This window comes from Ctenocephalides felis, unplaced genomic scaffold (assembly GCF_003426905.1).
Source record: "Ctenocephalides felis isolate EL2017-DRISC unplaced genomic scaffold, ASM342690v1 CF-g0.4_SCAFFOLD_03570, whole genome shotgun sequence".
Lineage (NCBI taxonomy): Eukaryota > Metazoa > Arthropoda > Insecta > Siphonaptera > Pulicidae > Ctenocephalides > Ctenocephalides felis.
Genome location: NW_020539724.1, coordinates 7,024,593 through 7,042,457, shown reverse-complemented (window position 1 = coordinate 7,042,457; position 17,865 = coordinate 7,024,593). Strand labels below are relative to the sequence as shown.

Below are 17,865 nucleotides of genomic sequence, written 5' to 3'. Positions count from 1 at the left end.
TTGGAACAGATAAGTATATTCTACAATAAAAATACATACATCTTAAATCTAATTTAATGCTATTTTATGTTGAAAACGATGAAATATGACACATCATAAAGTTTCTGGATATATTATATAATGCTTAATACCAAGCATTTATTTAGTCTCATGCATTTTGTTTCATGGCGTTTTTAACATATTTATTCATTAGATCACATTGCTTTATTAAGCGAAATCTTACTTTAATCAGTTTTGAGTATACTATCAATAGAGAATTTTAATTACAATCAAATTTGGAACAGAATTAAGACTTCTTTCTGTCAACAGAAACACTCGCGCCAAATATACTTAAGCAAAAGATTTCATCTATGCAGATATCAACCACAAAAAGCATTCTTAGTTTTACATAATAGCTAGTAATTTGTTTGCGTTTAATGAATTTCGAAAAGGATTACATTATTTTTTAAATATATGATTTATATATATTTTAGGATATAAATGGAATGGAGGGATATTATATTTAAGTGTTTTTATTACGTATATCGTTGCAATTTTGATTAAGACCTATTTAAGTATTCTAATCCCTAATTCACTTATACTGGAGTTGGCAAGTCTTCAAAGAATTTCAAAATAAGTGCTCATTATGCAAAAATATCTTAATTTTTTACGAAATTGTTAGATTAAAAAGCAAATTCCTGCTTGACTCATGGAAGTTAAAGACATAATATGTACAAATATTGATAATAAATAGAATAATTTTAGTGGCAGACATTATTATATCACGAAAGCATTTACATTATCAGTTTATATTTGCAAAACCTGATAATGTGTCTAAATTTGTAACAAAGTGAAGGATATAAGCAATTTAATGTATTGTCCAAAAGTTAATAATATATGAATGGCGATGGAAAATATATCACAATCAAAATATATACATATAGTATACTACTCTTGCTGAAATATTTCATTAAATTTACACCTATTGCGATCTGCAATTGTCAGAGACAAGAAATAATATAATATTACTAAATGGGAAGTCGAAATCATTATATGTATATGTATATGCATATACATATATGCCATTTACTTACAATTAAAATATACCTAATATTAATTTTTATCATTTTTGTTATCAGATCTAAATAACCAGGGCTTAATTTATATATAATCAGATCATTACAGTCAATTTAATATATTTAAAGCAAAAGTTGGATGTAAATATTCCAAACACTGTTGTAAGTGCCCCCTCAAATATAAAAATGTGTTTATATAATAAAGTGCATTTTGTTATCCAACAATTTCATATTTAAATTATTTGAAATTATGGACTTGAATCAAAATGTTTACAAAAATTGTATTTGGTATTCTTTTTATATCTATACGCTTTCTATTTATAAACTTAATGAGACTTTAAAAAATTAAAATTTTGATAATCATATCCATCATATCAGCACATATTTTTTAAGTTTAGCCATATTTAATACATAAAACTATTTTGAGGTATTTTACGTATACATAGTTTACAATAAAACAACAATCGTATACCTGTTTGGAAAATAAAAATCTTACAAAATATAATTTCTGTTTCAGAATCAGTATACAAATTAAGTGGATCTCAAGATTTGTTATTTAGGACTAGAAAATCGTATATAAAAATCCAAAATAAAATTAAAACTTTTAAGACAAGCTAAATTAAAATATAGAGTTTGTTAACATCAAGTTAGTAATCATCCCCATACGATATCTTTAAGATAAATGTTATGAATATTAAAAATGTTATTTGATGACTAAATCTGAGTTTGCTGCAAACATAAAAATCAAATTTTGAGAAAATTTGTTGAATGTACATGCAAATAATAAAAATAATGTCTCGCAAGATAAGATAGTAAAAACTTCAATTCTTATTAACTAGAAGTTAACAATATTATACAAAAAGCTTAGCATTTTAATAAAAATTATTATTGCTAGCCCCACATGATTTAATAAGGTAAACTGAAATTCCTCAAACAGAAATAAATATAAAATGAACTTTTAAATTTTGTGGCGCTAGCAAGTATGTTAATAATAATTATCATACCACAATTCAATGGTTATTTTCAGTAGGTATACTGTTTTGAGATCTATCAATAACCAGACTATCCTGGCTGTCTTCCTCATCAGAACTGCTACTCAGAGCACTAGGATCTATTCTCTGGTCTAACATTCCACTAAGATTATCAGGCCAAAAGCGTTTTGCTGAACCAGCCTTCTTGCGTTGAGAAACTGATGAAGTCTGAGCTGAATCTAGAAAAATATAAATAAAAAATATAACTTGGACTAAAACATAGTATTCAGGAGAAATGTAATAAATGACATTGTTTAACTAAACATGCACTATAATTAAATAAACTCAAAAATAGTCATATTTAAAATACAAAACGTTTATAAAATTATTCTATATATATATTCTAAAATTTAGGAATCAAACTGGCAATATATTTCTGTTTCAATGTAAATTTACACATGCATATAAAAAAACTGGAGTCCTAAATGTACATTATGGGAATTCATATAAATCATACCACTTAATTTTAAATACTTCAAACAAAAGTTAAATAAATTATGTGTATTTTAATATGTATAATATATAGTATTCTATATAATTATGCAAATCTAGAAGACAATCCTAAATTAATTACTAATTTATGTTTTGTCGTAGAAGTCACACATATTTTTGGGTATTTTGTTTACTGACTTCTAATATTAACTATAATACCTGTAATCAAAACCAATTATTTATTTATTGACTATTGACCCCTATTGTGAAAACCATATTTCTTTTAATTACTCTACAGAATAGCCTTATCCTTTTCAACTCTAAATTACCTGAAAAACTATTTTGAACCTCTACCTACAATTTACTTTCATATTAAAAATCAACATCTTAATCTTACTATGAGTGAATCTGGTTGTCACAGGTACTTCGTTTATGTACAGATTTGAAAACTTAATTTAAATCCTCTTTAATTATATGGAAAACTTGGCCTATTATGACTATCTAAACATAAACTATTCAAATATAATAGTTTGATGGAAAATTGTCATTGATACCAGGGCTATAATGTCCAAAAGATCCTAAAATATCCATAAAAATTTATTTGAATTTCAATTCCGGAAAATAAAACATAAAAGATATTTTGGAAAGTGTAAAATAAAATTTAGCCAAATTTTTATTACCAGCTCTTGGTGACTGACCATCAGTAGCTTCAAGCATAGGTTGCAAAATTCTTCTTCTCGCATTGATAAACCAATTATTAACTTGTAATAGTGTCAAATTTGTTTGAGCAGCTATATTTCGCTTTTCATCTTCTGTTGGATAAGGATGCTGAAACAAATTTTATATTATTTTGGAGCACTTGATAAAAAAATGATGGTATATATAATTTATTTCTCTTACAACAAGGTGTTGGAATAGCCAAGCTCTCATTACACTAGTGGCTTGCTTAGGTAAAACTCCTCGCTTTTGACGTCTGGCACTTGTTCCACTCACACTCTCACCACCACTCTCCTGATCATCTGTACTGGGCATTGGTGACAGTTGACCTGCAGATAAAAAATAATTATTTATATAATACAATTTCTAAGTTTTTGGCCCTTGATGCACATTGAGATTTTGATTATATATACCTGAGTAAGCGTCTGCTCCTGGTGGCATAAGCCCAGCACCAATTTGGCCAATAGGTGTAGTCCCCAAAACTATGCCAGCACTATCAGATCCTGACGCTTGTAAGGCTGGACTGGTAGAGTTTTCCATGTAAGCAGCACCTTAGAATAAAAAACTGAGATGTATATGATTGCTCCAAAGGATGCATAATGTAAAAAAAAAATATTATTAATACCTGGATTTGGCACAACATTATTATAATCTGGTTCTGAATTAGCATATCTATTATTTTGATCAGAGCAGTTTGTAGGAACATAATTGAACGCGTTCTCTTCCGTATAAGTGTGACTAGGTGCATTCAATGACTAAAAAAAGCCAAAATGAGAATAATAAAATTAAATATTAAAATTTAAATATATACCTGTGATGGACTATTATTTAATTGTGTAGGACTATTTGAATTTGAACTTCCAACGTTGTTGTTATGCTCAAGAGGACCCATTCCGCCTACAACATCAAAAAAAATAATAAAAGCAAGGTAAATTTAAAATAAATATTAATGTAAATTCAAGATACCATTATAATCGGCTCGTAGCAAGTTTTCTGACTGCATTTTGCCTCGTAGGCAGGCAATATATCGGCTGCAAAAATCTCGACATAATTCTTGAACTTTTTCTAATTCTAGTAAGTGTATTCGGAGGACTTGTAGAGCTTTGATCATCTGTAAAATTAGACACAAACTAAGTAAAATGTACTAAACCATAAATTAAAAATTATGTAAGTATAAAGAGTGCTTATATATTTATGAATGCATATTTACTTACAAGACCATCTAATTCAGGCTCATCGATCAGTAAAGGCCTCCTCTCTCTTTGCTGCAACTGTACAAATGCCTAAGAAGAGCATTATTAAGTTATTTTCTGGATTTTATCGTTTATAAAAAGTTAGTCCAGACTAAAAAAAAATCTTCACCTGTAAATCTCTAGAAAAACTATCTTCACATGGTGTGGGCGTTCGGTCTTCATTATTGGATTGCTGAGATGTGCAGCCTTGTGTGGCTTGTTCACAACGTTCCAGCAACAAAGCCAATAGTGGAAACAAAGGATGTCTAGAAATAAAAATAACTTTAATATATCTTAATAGATATAAATGCAGAAGATAATCTAGTTATATTAATTTCTAATTACTTGTAAACCGCTCGTTTATCAGCTTCAAATTGAGCTTGGTCGATTGTTACAGGGACCTCTGCCCCAATGAGGGCGCTTTCTTGCATAACTGGTATTCACCTGGAAATAAAAAAAAACATATCAAGTAAGAGCAATTGGACTGGACAAACTGCAAGATCAAAGATCTCAAAACAAAATTCTTAGAGCCACGTAAACGTCTCCTGGTAACCAATGAGACCATCCAAAACGACTTAGATTTTTCAACTAACCAATGAGTAATGAGGAAGAGGCATTCTCATTCTCAGTTCTTAATTTTTCAATCTGCTGATAATTTTTTCATCTAGTTGTTTTTTTTATCAATTTCTTGAATTTGTGGATTTGGATGTTGGCTAAGTCAACTTATGTTGATACCTATATCTCATTCCTGGCACAATGAGACCATCAAAAACGACTTAGATTTACCAACTGTCCAATAAGTAATCAGAAAGAGAAACACATGAGATATAGGTATCAACATAAGTTGACTTAGCCAACATCCAAGTCCACAAATTCAAGAAGTTGATAAAAAACAACTACAAGAAAAAATTATCAACAGATTGAAGAATTAAGAACTGGTATTCACCTAAAAATAAAAGAAAAACACATTAAGTAACAGCGATTGGATTGGACAAACGACATCAAGCTGCAGGATCAAAGATCTCAAAACAGAATTCTTAGAGCCATAGTAAAAGTTTCCTGGTCTCATTGGTTAAATGAGACAATCCAAAACGACTTAGATTTACCAACTGTCCAATAAGTAATGAGAAAGAGGAACATGAGATATAGGTATCAACATAAGTTGTCTTAGGCAACATCCAAATCCACAAATTCAAGAAGTTGATAAACAAATAGAAGAAAAAATTATCAGCAGATTGAACAATTAAGAACTGGTATTCACCTAGAAATAAAAGAAAAACACATTAAGTAACAGCAATTAGATTGGACAAACGGCATCAAGCTGCAGGACCAAAGATCTCAAAATAGAATTCTTAGAGCAATCGTAAACGTTTCCTGGTAACCAATGAGACCATCCAAAACGACTTAGATTTACCAACTAACCAATAAGTAATGAGGAAGAGGAACTTGAAAAATAGGTATCAACATAAACTTAGCCAATATCTAAATCCACAAATTCAAGAAGTTGATAAAAAACAACTGGTAGATTGAAGAAAAAATTATCAGCAGGTTGGAACAATTAAATCAAGGAATTTTTCACTGGTAAGGACCTCTTCACAAGATTCAATATGAGCATATAGAAATGTATTTTATTTCTGAATGATTACCTCAACTAATATAAGATCAACTACTATACCAAAAGGCAAAGTAACAAGAATAAATTATAATAAGCGTTGAAAAACCTCTAGTTCTTAAAAAAATGTACTGTCCAATTACAATATTTGCACAGCAAATTAATTATCCTCGTCACCTGCCATTATAATTAAAAAATCATGTGAAATTCGTCGACCACTCGAATAATTTCGATGCAAATATGGGAAATTTAATTTAGAAAGCAAACAGATTTTGCCTGTAACCACTTTGGTGGCTGTCGATTTGCTGTCTCAGCTCGTTTATGTAAATATTACTATGTAGGACTTTACTTATATGTTAATAATTTTGGATGCCTGATGTGCACTTAATTAAATGAAATTTTGTTCCATCAGAAATGAGGCACTTGGGCATTTGAACAGCCTGGTGAGGTAGTTGTTCGATCAAATTGATAAGAGGTAAGTAACTATTTTACCAAAATATGAAGTGTTACCATAAAAATTTGAAACCGCACAAATTAATTACCATTTTCAATTTTTTATTATGTGTTTGTACCACTTGCCATAAAATTTTAAATGGCACAAATTAACTAAAAAACATTTACTAAACCATGAATTATAACCAACGTAGTTTCCAAAATTTTCTTTTATTAGTTTTTATCACTTACCATGAAATTTTAGAGATTGAAGTGAACAAAAATTTAGTACCTACACTATGAATTAATTTTTTTTATTGAAAAAAATGCATGTAATGTTCACAATTTTCACAATTTTTACTATTTTCACTTGAAATACTAACAAAGTACAACTTTTGCTCGAATCCTCTCCAAAGTCTGAACGTGCAGAGAGCACAAAACAGATGCGTTTAAATTTTTTACATTATCGACAGGATTCAAATGGGTTTGTCAAACAAAATAAGTATGTGTGTGCATTGCATGATATTTGATATATTTAAATTATTATCTACACGTGTTACGTATTGCTTGTCTTTCACACTTTTGTAAAAACAATTATTTTATAACAAAATATGGTGAATTTTTCTCTACAATGTTTTTATTTCTTTGTAATGTTTATATCACCGTTGAAATCATGTAAAAATATATCATAATTTAACTGAAATAACATGTTTTTACAAGATCTGTAGACTAACCGAATAATATATGTTTACCAATTGAATGAACTATGACCAAAACTTATTAACCCTAAAATTAATTTTGAGAAAATTAATATTTTTATCGATGGTACGCCCACTCAGATTCATTTAATTCATATTTTAACATCAAAATCAAAAATACAAAATATTTATATGATATAATATTTTTTAACTAAAAACACACTTATTACACAAATTTATTATATCATTTAAAATTAAATCGTGACGAGAATAGCTCACTCAGTAGCGTTCTCGACTCACACGCTGGAGGAATTCGGTTCGAATCTCCAGCAATACCAGAATTGAAAATAAAAAATATTAAAGTCGATTAAGAATTGTATTTTTGTAGAATTGTTAATTTGTAGAATACAAGAAAAAATTGTATTAGAAGTAAGAAGGAAAAAAGAAGTTTAGTTTAGAAGATGAGAAGAACATATTGAGAAACAAGAAGAAGAATGAAAATTGAATGGAATGGAAGAAAGAAAATTGAATAGAAGATTAGATTAAGAAAAATAATATGAATAATGTAGATGGCTAAAAATTCTGTAAAGCGGAAGCCAATAAAATTAAAAAAAAAAAAAAATTAAATCTGTTATATATATACATATTTTAAATTCCCATCTCACCAATCTTTCACCATTTTTTCTGGATGTTTGTATTAAATACAGGTAGCATTGAGAACACAGCTACTGGTTTTTTGTTTTATTTTTCCTATTTGTCGAAATCATTTGCACGATGTTTCGGACCGACCGAACACTGTGATAAATAAACAGACGTTAAACAGACAATATTCGTTGAGCAAATATATGAAAATGGTCTACCGCAGCGTTTTAAACAAATTTCGAAATGTCTTTGAACGATTTCGAAATTAAAATTAAAACTTTGGGTTATAGCTTGGTAAATGACTTACAATAATCTGTAATAATAAATTCATCTTATAGATGATAGACCCAAACCCACGCCAATAAAAGAAATCATGATGGATCAGTATCCAACAGCTCATTGGAAGGTAAAGTTCTGTTGGCTGTAAAATATAAAATGATACTAAAAACTAGTGATGTATGATATCGTGCCTTAAGGCAAATTGCTAGAACTTCCCGTACCGTAATAAAATATTCAAAGAATAATAAATGTTTTCAAAATAGATTGCTCCGTTCTCTCAAAAACTCGATTTCTATTTTCTGCACTCTTTGCTCCGTATCTCCATAACAGCTGGATCTGCCTTTGCCAAAAACTAATCAGCATATCTACCTATCAATAGGAATCGAATGTTTTTGAACCATTCGAATTGGTTGACCTGTGCCCAAAAACATGGACGAAAAGTTGTATCCAAATATACATAAACACACACATCCATTTATCTAAGGAATGCCAAAATGTTCAGAAACCTTCCAAACGTAAAGTTGCAATTTCGATTTTTGAAGGGATTTCCATCTCATACAATTTTAAATTTTATTTTTATAGATATTTTTTGATAAGATAAAAGTAAAATTATAATTTAATTTTCATGCCATTTGTGGAAACTTTAGTGCATCAATATTCATATTTGTAAATACATTCAAATTACAGCAATTTACATTTATATCTGCTGAAATATTTGTAGTGGGATTATTTAAATAGCTACTGTAATTCCCAACTAATAAAATGTCGACGTGTCACATATGTTAAAATTCAATATGAATAATTTTATAAATAGAACATTTTTCTGATATATAAAAAAACTTTTTAATAATTCTGTAACTAACATTTTGGTGCCCATTTTAAGGCATATTATTCCTGATATAATTTTAAATATTCTCTACGATTAAAATAGAATTATTATCCAAAAGTCATATGTTTCAGGAAAGAGTTTTCACAAATGGCATGAAAATTAAATTACAATTTTACGTTTTATTTTATCAAAAAACATCTATATAATAATTAATTTTCCAAGAAAATCGAATTAGCCAATTTTGTCTTCTCGACGTTTCAAGTCATTCTGAACCGTTTGCCATAAAAATTGGATGAAGTATGTGCGTGCATTTTTTTAATTTTTGAAATCTGGTCAGAATTTTTCTAAAAAATAGCATGCAAGATAAATTTTGCACATTCCTGCTTGTAATTCTAAAAAAACGACTCGGCCGATTATCTCAAAATACAATGAGAGTCCTAGACAAATTTCATCAAATGGCTTTGATCTTTTGATTTAGTGCAACCATTTTTGAAAAAAACGTCGACATAAGGTCAAATTCTGGCTCACATGAACACACACACATGCTTGTTCCAATTTTGGTTTTCGTGGATTCAGGATGTCTTGAAACGTCGACAAACCAAAATTAGCAAGTAGGATTTTCAGGTGAAAATATAAACATCTCATTCAGGAATTTAAAAAATACTTTCCTCATCTATGCTTTAATATATAAATTAATCCAATGAGAATATACTTAAATGATATCAGCATATCAAAAAATTGTATTACCCCAAATATCGTTACTACATCCATGGCATCCCCTACTAATTTATTTTTAAACTAATCGAATTTTGGAAAATCGTCATAAAAATCCCCAATAGTCTGCTAAGTTAGTACATAATACGCATGTAAAACATCAATTTCGTACGATATCCTTCCCCGAAATATGTTTCGGTTGCATAATGCAAGGACGGTTTCATAAATTAAACATGGGGTTTTGTGTTTTCCGATGTTTTTAATAACAGTATCATACCCTTACTTCCACCCTTGGTGTTGCGCTGTTCGACCCGTCCTTCCCTTTAGAAAACTGCTAGACTTTCAACCCCTTTTCTAACATCCCATGCATGTCGGATAAATGACTCTCAAACTTGGGTAATGGACCAAAAATAATGGAAATATTTGAAAAATAAGCTTAGAAAGTTATTAGATTTAAATATTTTATTGAAAGAGAAAGTATTACTTATAATTATTATTATAACTAGTTGGTGTTGGTATTTTGTCTTGAGGCAAGTTACATGAACTTCCAGAAAAAAACTACTCATTTTCTCAAACTTTGATGAATTTTTAAAATTAAACAACTTGCCGTAAGTAATATTTCAGTAAGATCTATAAGACCATGGTATATACAGCCAAAAAAAGTTCCATAATAGCTTAATTTTTTTTTCTTTTCTCTCACTGTACTGATCCTGGTTCCTGATTCCTGGTTTATTTATTTATAATTTATTTGTAATATAATATCTTTCATATTATTTTATTTTTTATTAAAATTATGCAAAATAGTTTAAGAATAGCTTAAGAATTTTGAATGTTATTTGTTACTAATAACAAAGGCTTCCAACCAAAGGACTAAAAATATTAGAAATAATTGAAAAAAAAAGTATTGAAAGTGATTGCTTTTTGAAATTGATTTAATAAAAAGTTTAAACAAATATTATTTATAACATAGATCTATGTAAAAAATCACAATTAGGACGTTAAATCGAGAAGTCTTTTTATTGAAGTGAATATCCTCCCTGGAGTTATCCCGAAATTCTTGTTTTATTTATTTATAAAATAAGTATTATTATAAAATAAGTATTTTTTTGTCAGTACATTGTAGAACAGCATACAGAATTGCAATTAATTTCTATTGCTAATTTACTATTGTAAATTCATCAAATTTATTGAATGTCCTCTACTGGACAGTTGTAAATAAAAGATAATAATAAAAAAAAATATTTCTAAGAAAAAAGAACGTTGAGTCAATTATAAATTGAAAACAGAATTGGATGTAATAAAGGTAAAAAAATAGGAAAATCTGAAGATTTATATCAAAAATACTAGGATTTGATCCTTCTGATATTACCTAAAGAAACAACAAATATAAACTATATGTTTGTTTAATATGAGAATATGGTTATTATTATTACGATTCAATGACCGATTGAAATACCATTCTTTAACCCAATTTACAAAGTTCAACTGCATATAAATAAGCTTTATTGCTCTATGGCAACTACATCAGTATGTAATTTAAAATAATTATATTAATATATTAATTTCATTTAATAAAACAACATTTATTTGTAGATTTGAAATCAAATGTAAATATTTTATGAAAATGCTCAAGAATGCTTAGACTTTTTTTCTATCTGTTTGATCAAATAATATGCATTATTAACTTGCCGAAGAAGATTATGCTTCCACCAGAAAATCCGAGTAGCTAGTTTTAAGATTTCTCGACGTTTCAAGACATTCTGAAACGTACGATATCAAAAATTAGAAATGTGTGTTATGCTTCATCTACGTTTCCGCAAAAATCCTGAACCGATTTTGAAAATTCAAAAACCACTCCAGTTAGGAATTGTGGTAGTTTCTGGAAGAGATAGAAATTGTGGTAGTTTCTGGAAAAGATTGAAATTGTGGTAGTTTCTGGAAGAGAGTGGTCGAGCCTTTTCTTCAAACATCTTTAAAATAAAGTTTTAAGTTAAACTTAGTTAAAAAAATAAGTTCTTGAACATCTTAAAATTTTCAAACGTTCAAAGCCACGTCAATATTTCAAAATTCAATTGGGAAGGAAAGGGGATGTTATGTTACCAAGTTACTAAGAAGGAGATAGGTGTCTAAAAATGCCTAAAAAAGGTTTACGTAATTAATGGACAGCCCCTCTTATCTATGATCTACAGTAAAATGCCACATTCATCTAGTTTTAAAACGTTAATCACTTCTGAGAAACAAAATCTTCTATTTGTTGAGGTTATCAAAAATTAACTATATTTAATTAATGATATCTACTACAATCAACTAGAGTAAAGATGTAATAAAATTAGTAAGACAAAAACTGCGTCATTGTTAATGAATCAATATTTGCTTACTAATAATAATCTAATATATATTGTTATTAATAGATGACCTATTTTGCTGCTCTGATACAAAACATAAGTTACAAAATATTTTCAAAAATACCCAAAAATATAATTCCTTTTCCATTTTGAGAAATGGTGGTATATGATCTCATGCAAGGAGGCTATAGCACCACTTGTTCATAATGGTTTCGTTTTGGTACTGCTCTGACTTCAATACTCTCTCGTGAACCGGGGTTGTAGTATTACTATATTATATTATATTATATTACATTATATACATATATACATGTTCAAGAATTATATACGTTTATTCAAACACACATACATGTGTTCAAGATATCTATTGTACAGACCAGACGCGATCGAATAAATCAGGAACGAAATGGTAATATGGAGGACACTGGATTTATAATAAAGGACACTGGACTTGATTATTTTTTACAATTAACAATTGCTATAAAATGGTATTTGTTTTAATATATTAATGTCTGGCTTGTTTGGAAGGCAACCCAATGGTTTTCATATCCAAGTATAGTCTATGCTCAGCAAACCATTTTTTTCTTCATATTTTTTATCCAGCAATGCCTCCAAAAAGGCTGTTTGCACTTGAAATCATATTTTTGATCTATGATCTCAAGTTCAAACCTGATACCATACTGCTTGATACCGAGCTGACAGAGATTGGATTCTAACCTTGGACTCATTTATCCAGCAATACCTCCGAAAGGCTGTTTTCACTTGAAATCATATGTGTGAATTATGATCTCAAGTTCAAACCTGAAAACATATTGCTTGATACCAAGCTGGCCGATATTGGAATCAAACCCTGGTCTCGATACTTAAAAATGTAAATTATATTACTCTTCTAACTTCTTTATTGATCAAAATACTTGATATTTTTCAGAAATAAACAGAGTAAGAATATTTTGGTAGTATATTGTTAAAAGAAATTCTATTAAACCATATTTCAAGACTTTCAATCCATATTTCAAGACAATAGTTTGTTGAATGCACAGGAAATAAAATAAATAAATACAGTATTACACAAGAAATTAGTAATACTTAAATATAAGACTTCTTTATTAAGTAATATTGCAGTACCGTTACAAATTATTGTATATATTTGAACAAATTAAACCATTGCAAAATACTAGCATTTGAATATTATTTATGACCATGAATACAGTTATTTTATACAATATTTAAAACCGTTAAAATTTTTATTAAAAAAATGAAAATGCTAAAAAAAACTAGTTCCTCGAAATTTGAAAAAATGCAATAGCGCGAGAAGGTAGAGTTCATTTGCTCATTTTAAATCCTATTATTATTTTACCTTGGTGTGGTTTAAAATAGTTTCTGTATCTGAAAAATATGTACTCCGTATTTTTTCTACAATTTTGTTGTAAAACCGTAATCCTCTTAAAAATAAGAAGGATATTGACCGATAACCCGGAGGTCCTAAAATGCGATTAAGGACCTTCCTGGAACAGGTGTTAATCCTCCTTTGCGCACTTAGATAGTTAAAAGTATGTATGAAAAATTTGAAACAACTACATTTCGTAAAAAACACACTACCTGGTAAAAAATGGCTTAAAAAGATATTCACATTTAGGTATTAAAATTATATTTCTGTAAAATTTCGGTAGAAAAATCATTACTCGAAAAAAATCTCTAAATAAAAAGTATAAAGGCCAGGCATTCGAATACGTTTAGATTTTTTCTCACTAGAAAACTATCAAAATAAACTTTCTCATAATTCTTTGAATCTTAAAATAAACATATAAAAAATGAATGAAAATATTTTGAAATTTACTAAGCTTTGATCATTTCCCCAAATTCATATAAATATATTTTAATGTGTAAATATCAAAATATATGAAAATAAGCAAATAAATTTATAAAAATAACGTTTGCAATTTTTAAATATTTTTTAAATCATAGTCTAAATACGTTCCTGAAATATGTACGTGTATCAGATTTGAAATGTTGGGGGATGACTTTGCATCATATATTTAAATACAAATAAATTTGTCTTTATTATTATATTTAGCAGCTTTTATTTTTGTATACTAGGAAATTAATATTCTTAGTTAGCACCATCAAAAAATTATAAAATCAAATTTCAGTATGAAATCAAAGAAAATTGCAGAAGAACTATAATTGTTGAAGTCTTTACGTTGTAATTAATATTCTCATGCAATAGAAATTTTGAGCTATCTACAATCTACAACTCTTCGAATTTATATCAGAACAAATCAGCTGTAAAAGTGTGAAGTCAAGAATTGGTGCAGGATTATGACCTGCACCAAGGATTTAGGATATGATATGCTTAATAAGACGTTTAAAATCAATATATGTATGTCATTATAAAAAAACAATCTATAGAATTTGTAAAACCTATAAAAGAATTATATTAATACATCCTTAATGCCCCGAATTAAGATTACAGACATCTATATTTAAAATAGATAGTTCTTCATGGAATAAAAGATGAACTTTATTAGAAAAATCTCAAATAGTTGATTTTCCTTGCTATGTTTATAAAATAATACTTAACATACTATTAGTGAAGCCAGATCATTACTAAAAAATTGACATCCGACGAGTAAAAAAGGAAGACTAATGTAAATTCAAAATATACTACAAATAATTTATTTAAAAATCAAATTTCAATTTCAATTTATATACGTATAAACATATAGTAATTTCTATATGCATATTTATTAAAATTATGTTATGCAAAATATAGCACCTTGAATTAAAAATGCTTGACAAGAATATATAAAATAATTGTACTATTTTAGAGCATAAAATGCACAGAGAAATGAATCTTATTGAGGACTCTAGGAAGAATAAGTACAAGTCTTTTTAAAAGACTAAACCATGATGCATATATTATGATTGAGTGTTGAATGATAAATTTATCTTTAAAAATATGCGGATAACTTCAAGTACATATATTGTTTATTATCAATATTATGTCCATTATTGCATATTCTTTTTTAGAATATCTCGCATAGTGTATTACAAATTGTAACCAAATAAATAACAAATTCCTGCAAATAATATAAAAAAGTGTAATTAGAAGCATAGAGTTTTATATATTATTACAAAATAAATAGCAAATTCTTCCATTTTCAATGAGAAATAAGTTAACTTATCGAGATCTTGAAGAATAAGTCTTTGAAAAAGACTAAACCTTGATGCATTACATTATGAAGGAATGTTGAATGATGAATTTATCCATGAAAATATGCAGATTCCACGACTTCAAGTGTATTTGTTCGTTATTAATATTATGACCATTATTGCAAATTCATTTTAAGTAAATCCTTCCATTTTCAAATAAAAAGGGAGAAATAAATGTATCGAGAACTTGAAGAATAAGTCTAAAAAAAAAAAATCATAATGCATACGAAGTAGTTATAAATAAATAATAAATGATAAATTAGTCTATGAGAATATGCAGAACCTACAATTTTTAATAGATTGTCTATTATTAAACCAGAATTTCTATAATGGTGAATTGTTGTGAAAATATGTAGAGTCCATAATATTAAGTCTATTATTATTTTCATTATTAAGAGAAATGAACACATTGAGAACTTGAAGAATAAGTACAAGTCTAAAAAAAATCATAATGTATATTAAATAGTTATAAATAAATGATCAATTAGAAATAAGTCTATGAAAATATGCAGACCCCACAAATTTCAGGGTATTATTTATTATTCATTATTGTGCTTATTTTTTTTTTTTTTAGAAAAACTTGCATGGCGTTTCACAATTTATGAATGAAAAATCATGCAAATATTTTAGAAGCATGGAGTTAAATAATAAACAAATCTTTCCAGTTTCAAATGAAAGAAAAATAAACTTATCGAGCACCTGAACAATAAGTACAAGTCTAAAAAATAATCATAATGTATATTAAATATATATAAATAGATAATAAATAGAGAATTAGTTTATAAAAATATTCAGAGCCTACAATCATCTGTTATTATTATTTTCATGAATGTATATGCTTATTTTAAAAGATATATTTAATAAAACAAATATTCCTATAAATAATAATGAATTGTTTTTGGTAAGTTGTGCCCAAAATATTGGATATTATAATTTTCATTATTGCATAAAAAGGAAGTCCTGCAAATAATTTAAAAAAGGTATAATCAGGATCTAATGAAATTTTTGACGTTTTGTTAAAATTATATGGTCTTAAAATAAAATACAATCAGCGTGAGAAACAACATACTATTATTCTCCAAAATTAAATTAATTATAGCTTGATTTGAAGATATTTTTTGTGTCAACAACAAGATAGAATAAACAAATAAACATGAAAAAAAAAAAAATAATGCATATAACATTTATAACAAAGCCGATGTATATTATATTTGTATTATAAGTCTACTTACATTTTACAGCATGGTCCACTCTTTAACAATATCAAAATAAATCTTCAAATAATTCAATGTTACTGCAAGCAAAACGGCTTCAGAATGACTTATAGGTTATGTATTGTATAAATACATTTAAAATGTCACACATAACTTGTTTTAACTATTTTTCCAATTAATTCCACACACATAACCGCGTTCACGGTTTCAAAACGTGTTATAATAAAACAATTTATTTAATTCGCGATATTTCTATTAATAAATAGATAAAAAACGGTGCCTGAAGAGTAGGCGTACGTCAATATCGTCGATGGTCGTTTTGTGTAATGGCGACTTCTTTTAAAACTCTTCTAGTGGAGACACCACAATACGTATTGCACTCGCTTTTTTCTCATACAAAGTCAAACGCTTTCTGAGGATAAAGATTCAGCACGCATGTCTGAAATGTGAGACATCATGTTTAGACATGAAGTTATTTTTTGTCTCCTACTTTTGTTAACCTTAACGAAATTTAAATTTAACGAATCGGGATAATCATAGATAAATAAGCATAAATGGGGATAATATTATAAATAGACAAACCATGAAATAATATTTTTTGTAGCAATACGTTATTTATTATTCTTATTGTTATATTTTATAAATGATTTCATATCTCAAATCCGATTTGCTAATTTTATCTTTTATCAAGTCATTCTGAATCGTTTGGCACCAAACATGGACCATTGCAATTGATATTTTGCATTTGATATCGACTTAAATCAATAAGATTTGACTATTAGCTTCAGCTTTTTGGATAAAACTTTTAACTGCTTAAGTCAGTGGTAGCCAACCTTTTCGAACCGCGCTCCCCTTTTTTTAAAAAACATTCTTGCGCCCATAGATAAAAGAAGAGTATTGCGCCCCCCTTAATATTTCTAACTATTTATTTTCATCCAACTGATGTTATTATAATTTAAAAGTGCATATTATTATGAAATATAATTTGTTTATATTGAAAAATTCTTGGAACGTTGTTTATGTTAAAAATGCAACTCAAGACCAGTTTGTATCTTTTATTGTTACTGACCAATTATTTAAAAACGATTATTTCTGATAATATATAAAGATAAACATTTTGTTTTTCAATAAATATAATTCATTTGTTTCTTTAAATATTTCAGCATTATTTATGCAATAATATAAATAGTTACATTTTAAGTTGTTTCAATAAATCGTAATACTTTTCATATATTTCTCATACAAATAATAAATGAATAAATCAAAAATAATATGTTTAAGTATTTATACTACATAGAAATTGTAATGTTAACAGTTTACAAATCAAAAAAAAAACATTTCTTAAAAACTATTCAAATATATTAACATCTAGATTAAATTTATTTTAAAACTTAATTTAAAATGCTTAACAGAGAATTAA

General features: G+C 27.6%; 1 protein-coding gene across 1 annotated transcript; it reads right to left on the bottom strand.

Moving 5' to 3' along the window:
* Positions 1 to 1,972: 1,972 nt before the first annotated feature.
* Positions 1,973 to 16,803, bottom strand: LOC113383355 (homeobox protein PKNOX2-like). Its single transcript, XM_026621627.1, has 11 exons — positions 16,464 to 16,803; positions 4,813 to 4,911; positions 4,598 to 4,733; positions 4,450 to 4,518; positions 4,202 to 4,346; positions 4,047 to 4,132; positions 3,861 to 3,990; positions 3,649 to 3,786; positions 3,419 to 3,564; positions 3,199 to 3,346; positions 1,973 to 2,265 (listed from the first exon to the last, which is right to left on the bottom strand). Exons 2-11 carry the CDS (start codon positions 4,896 to 4,898, stop codon positions 2,066 to 2,068), a joined length of 1,284 nt encoding a protein of 427 aa, XP_026477412.1. The 5' UTR covers positions 4,899 to 4,911; positions 16,464 to 16,803; the 3' UTR covers positions 1,973 to 2,065.
* Between the last annotated feature and the right edge of the window lie 1,062 nt (positions 16,804 to 17,865).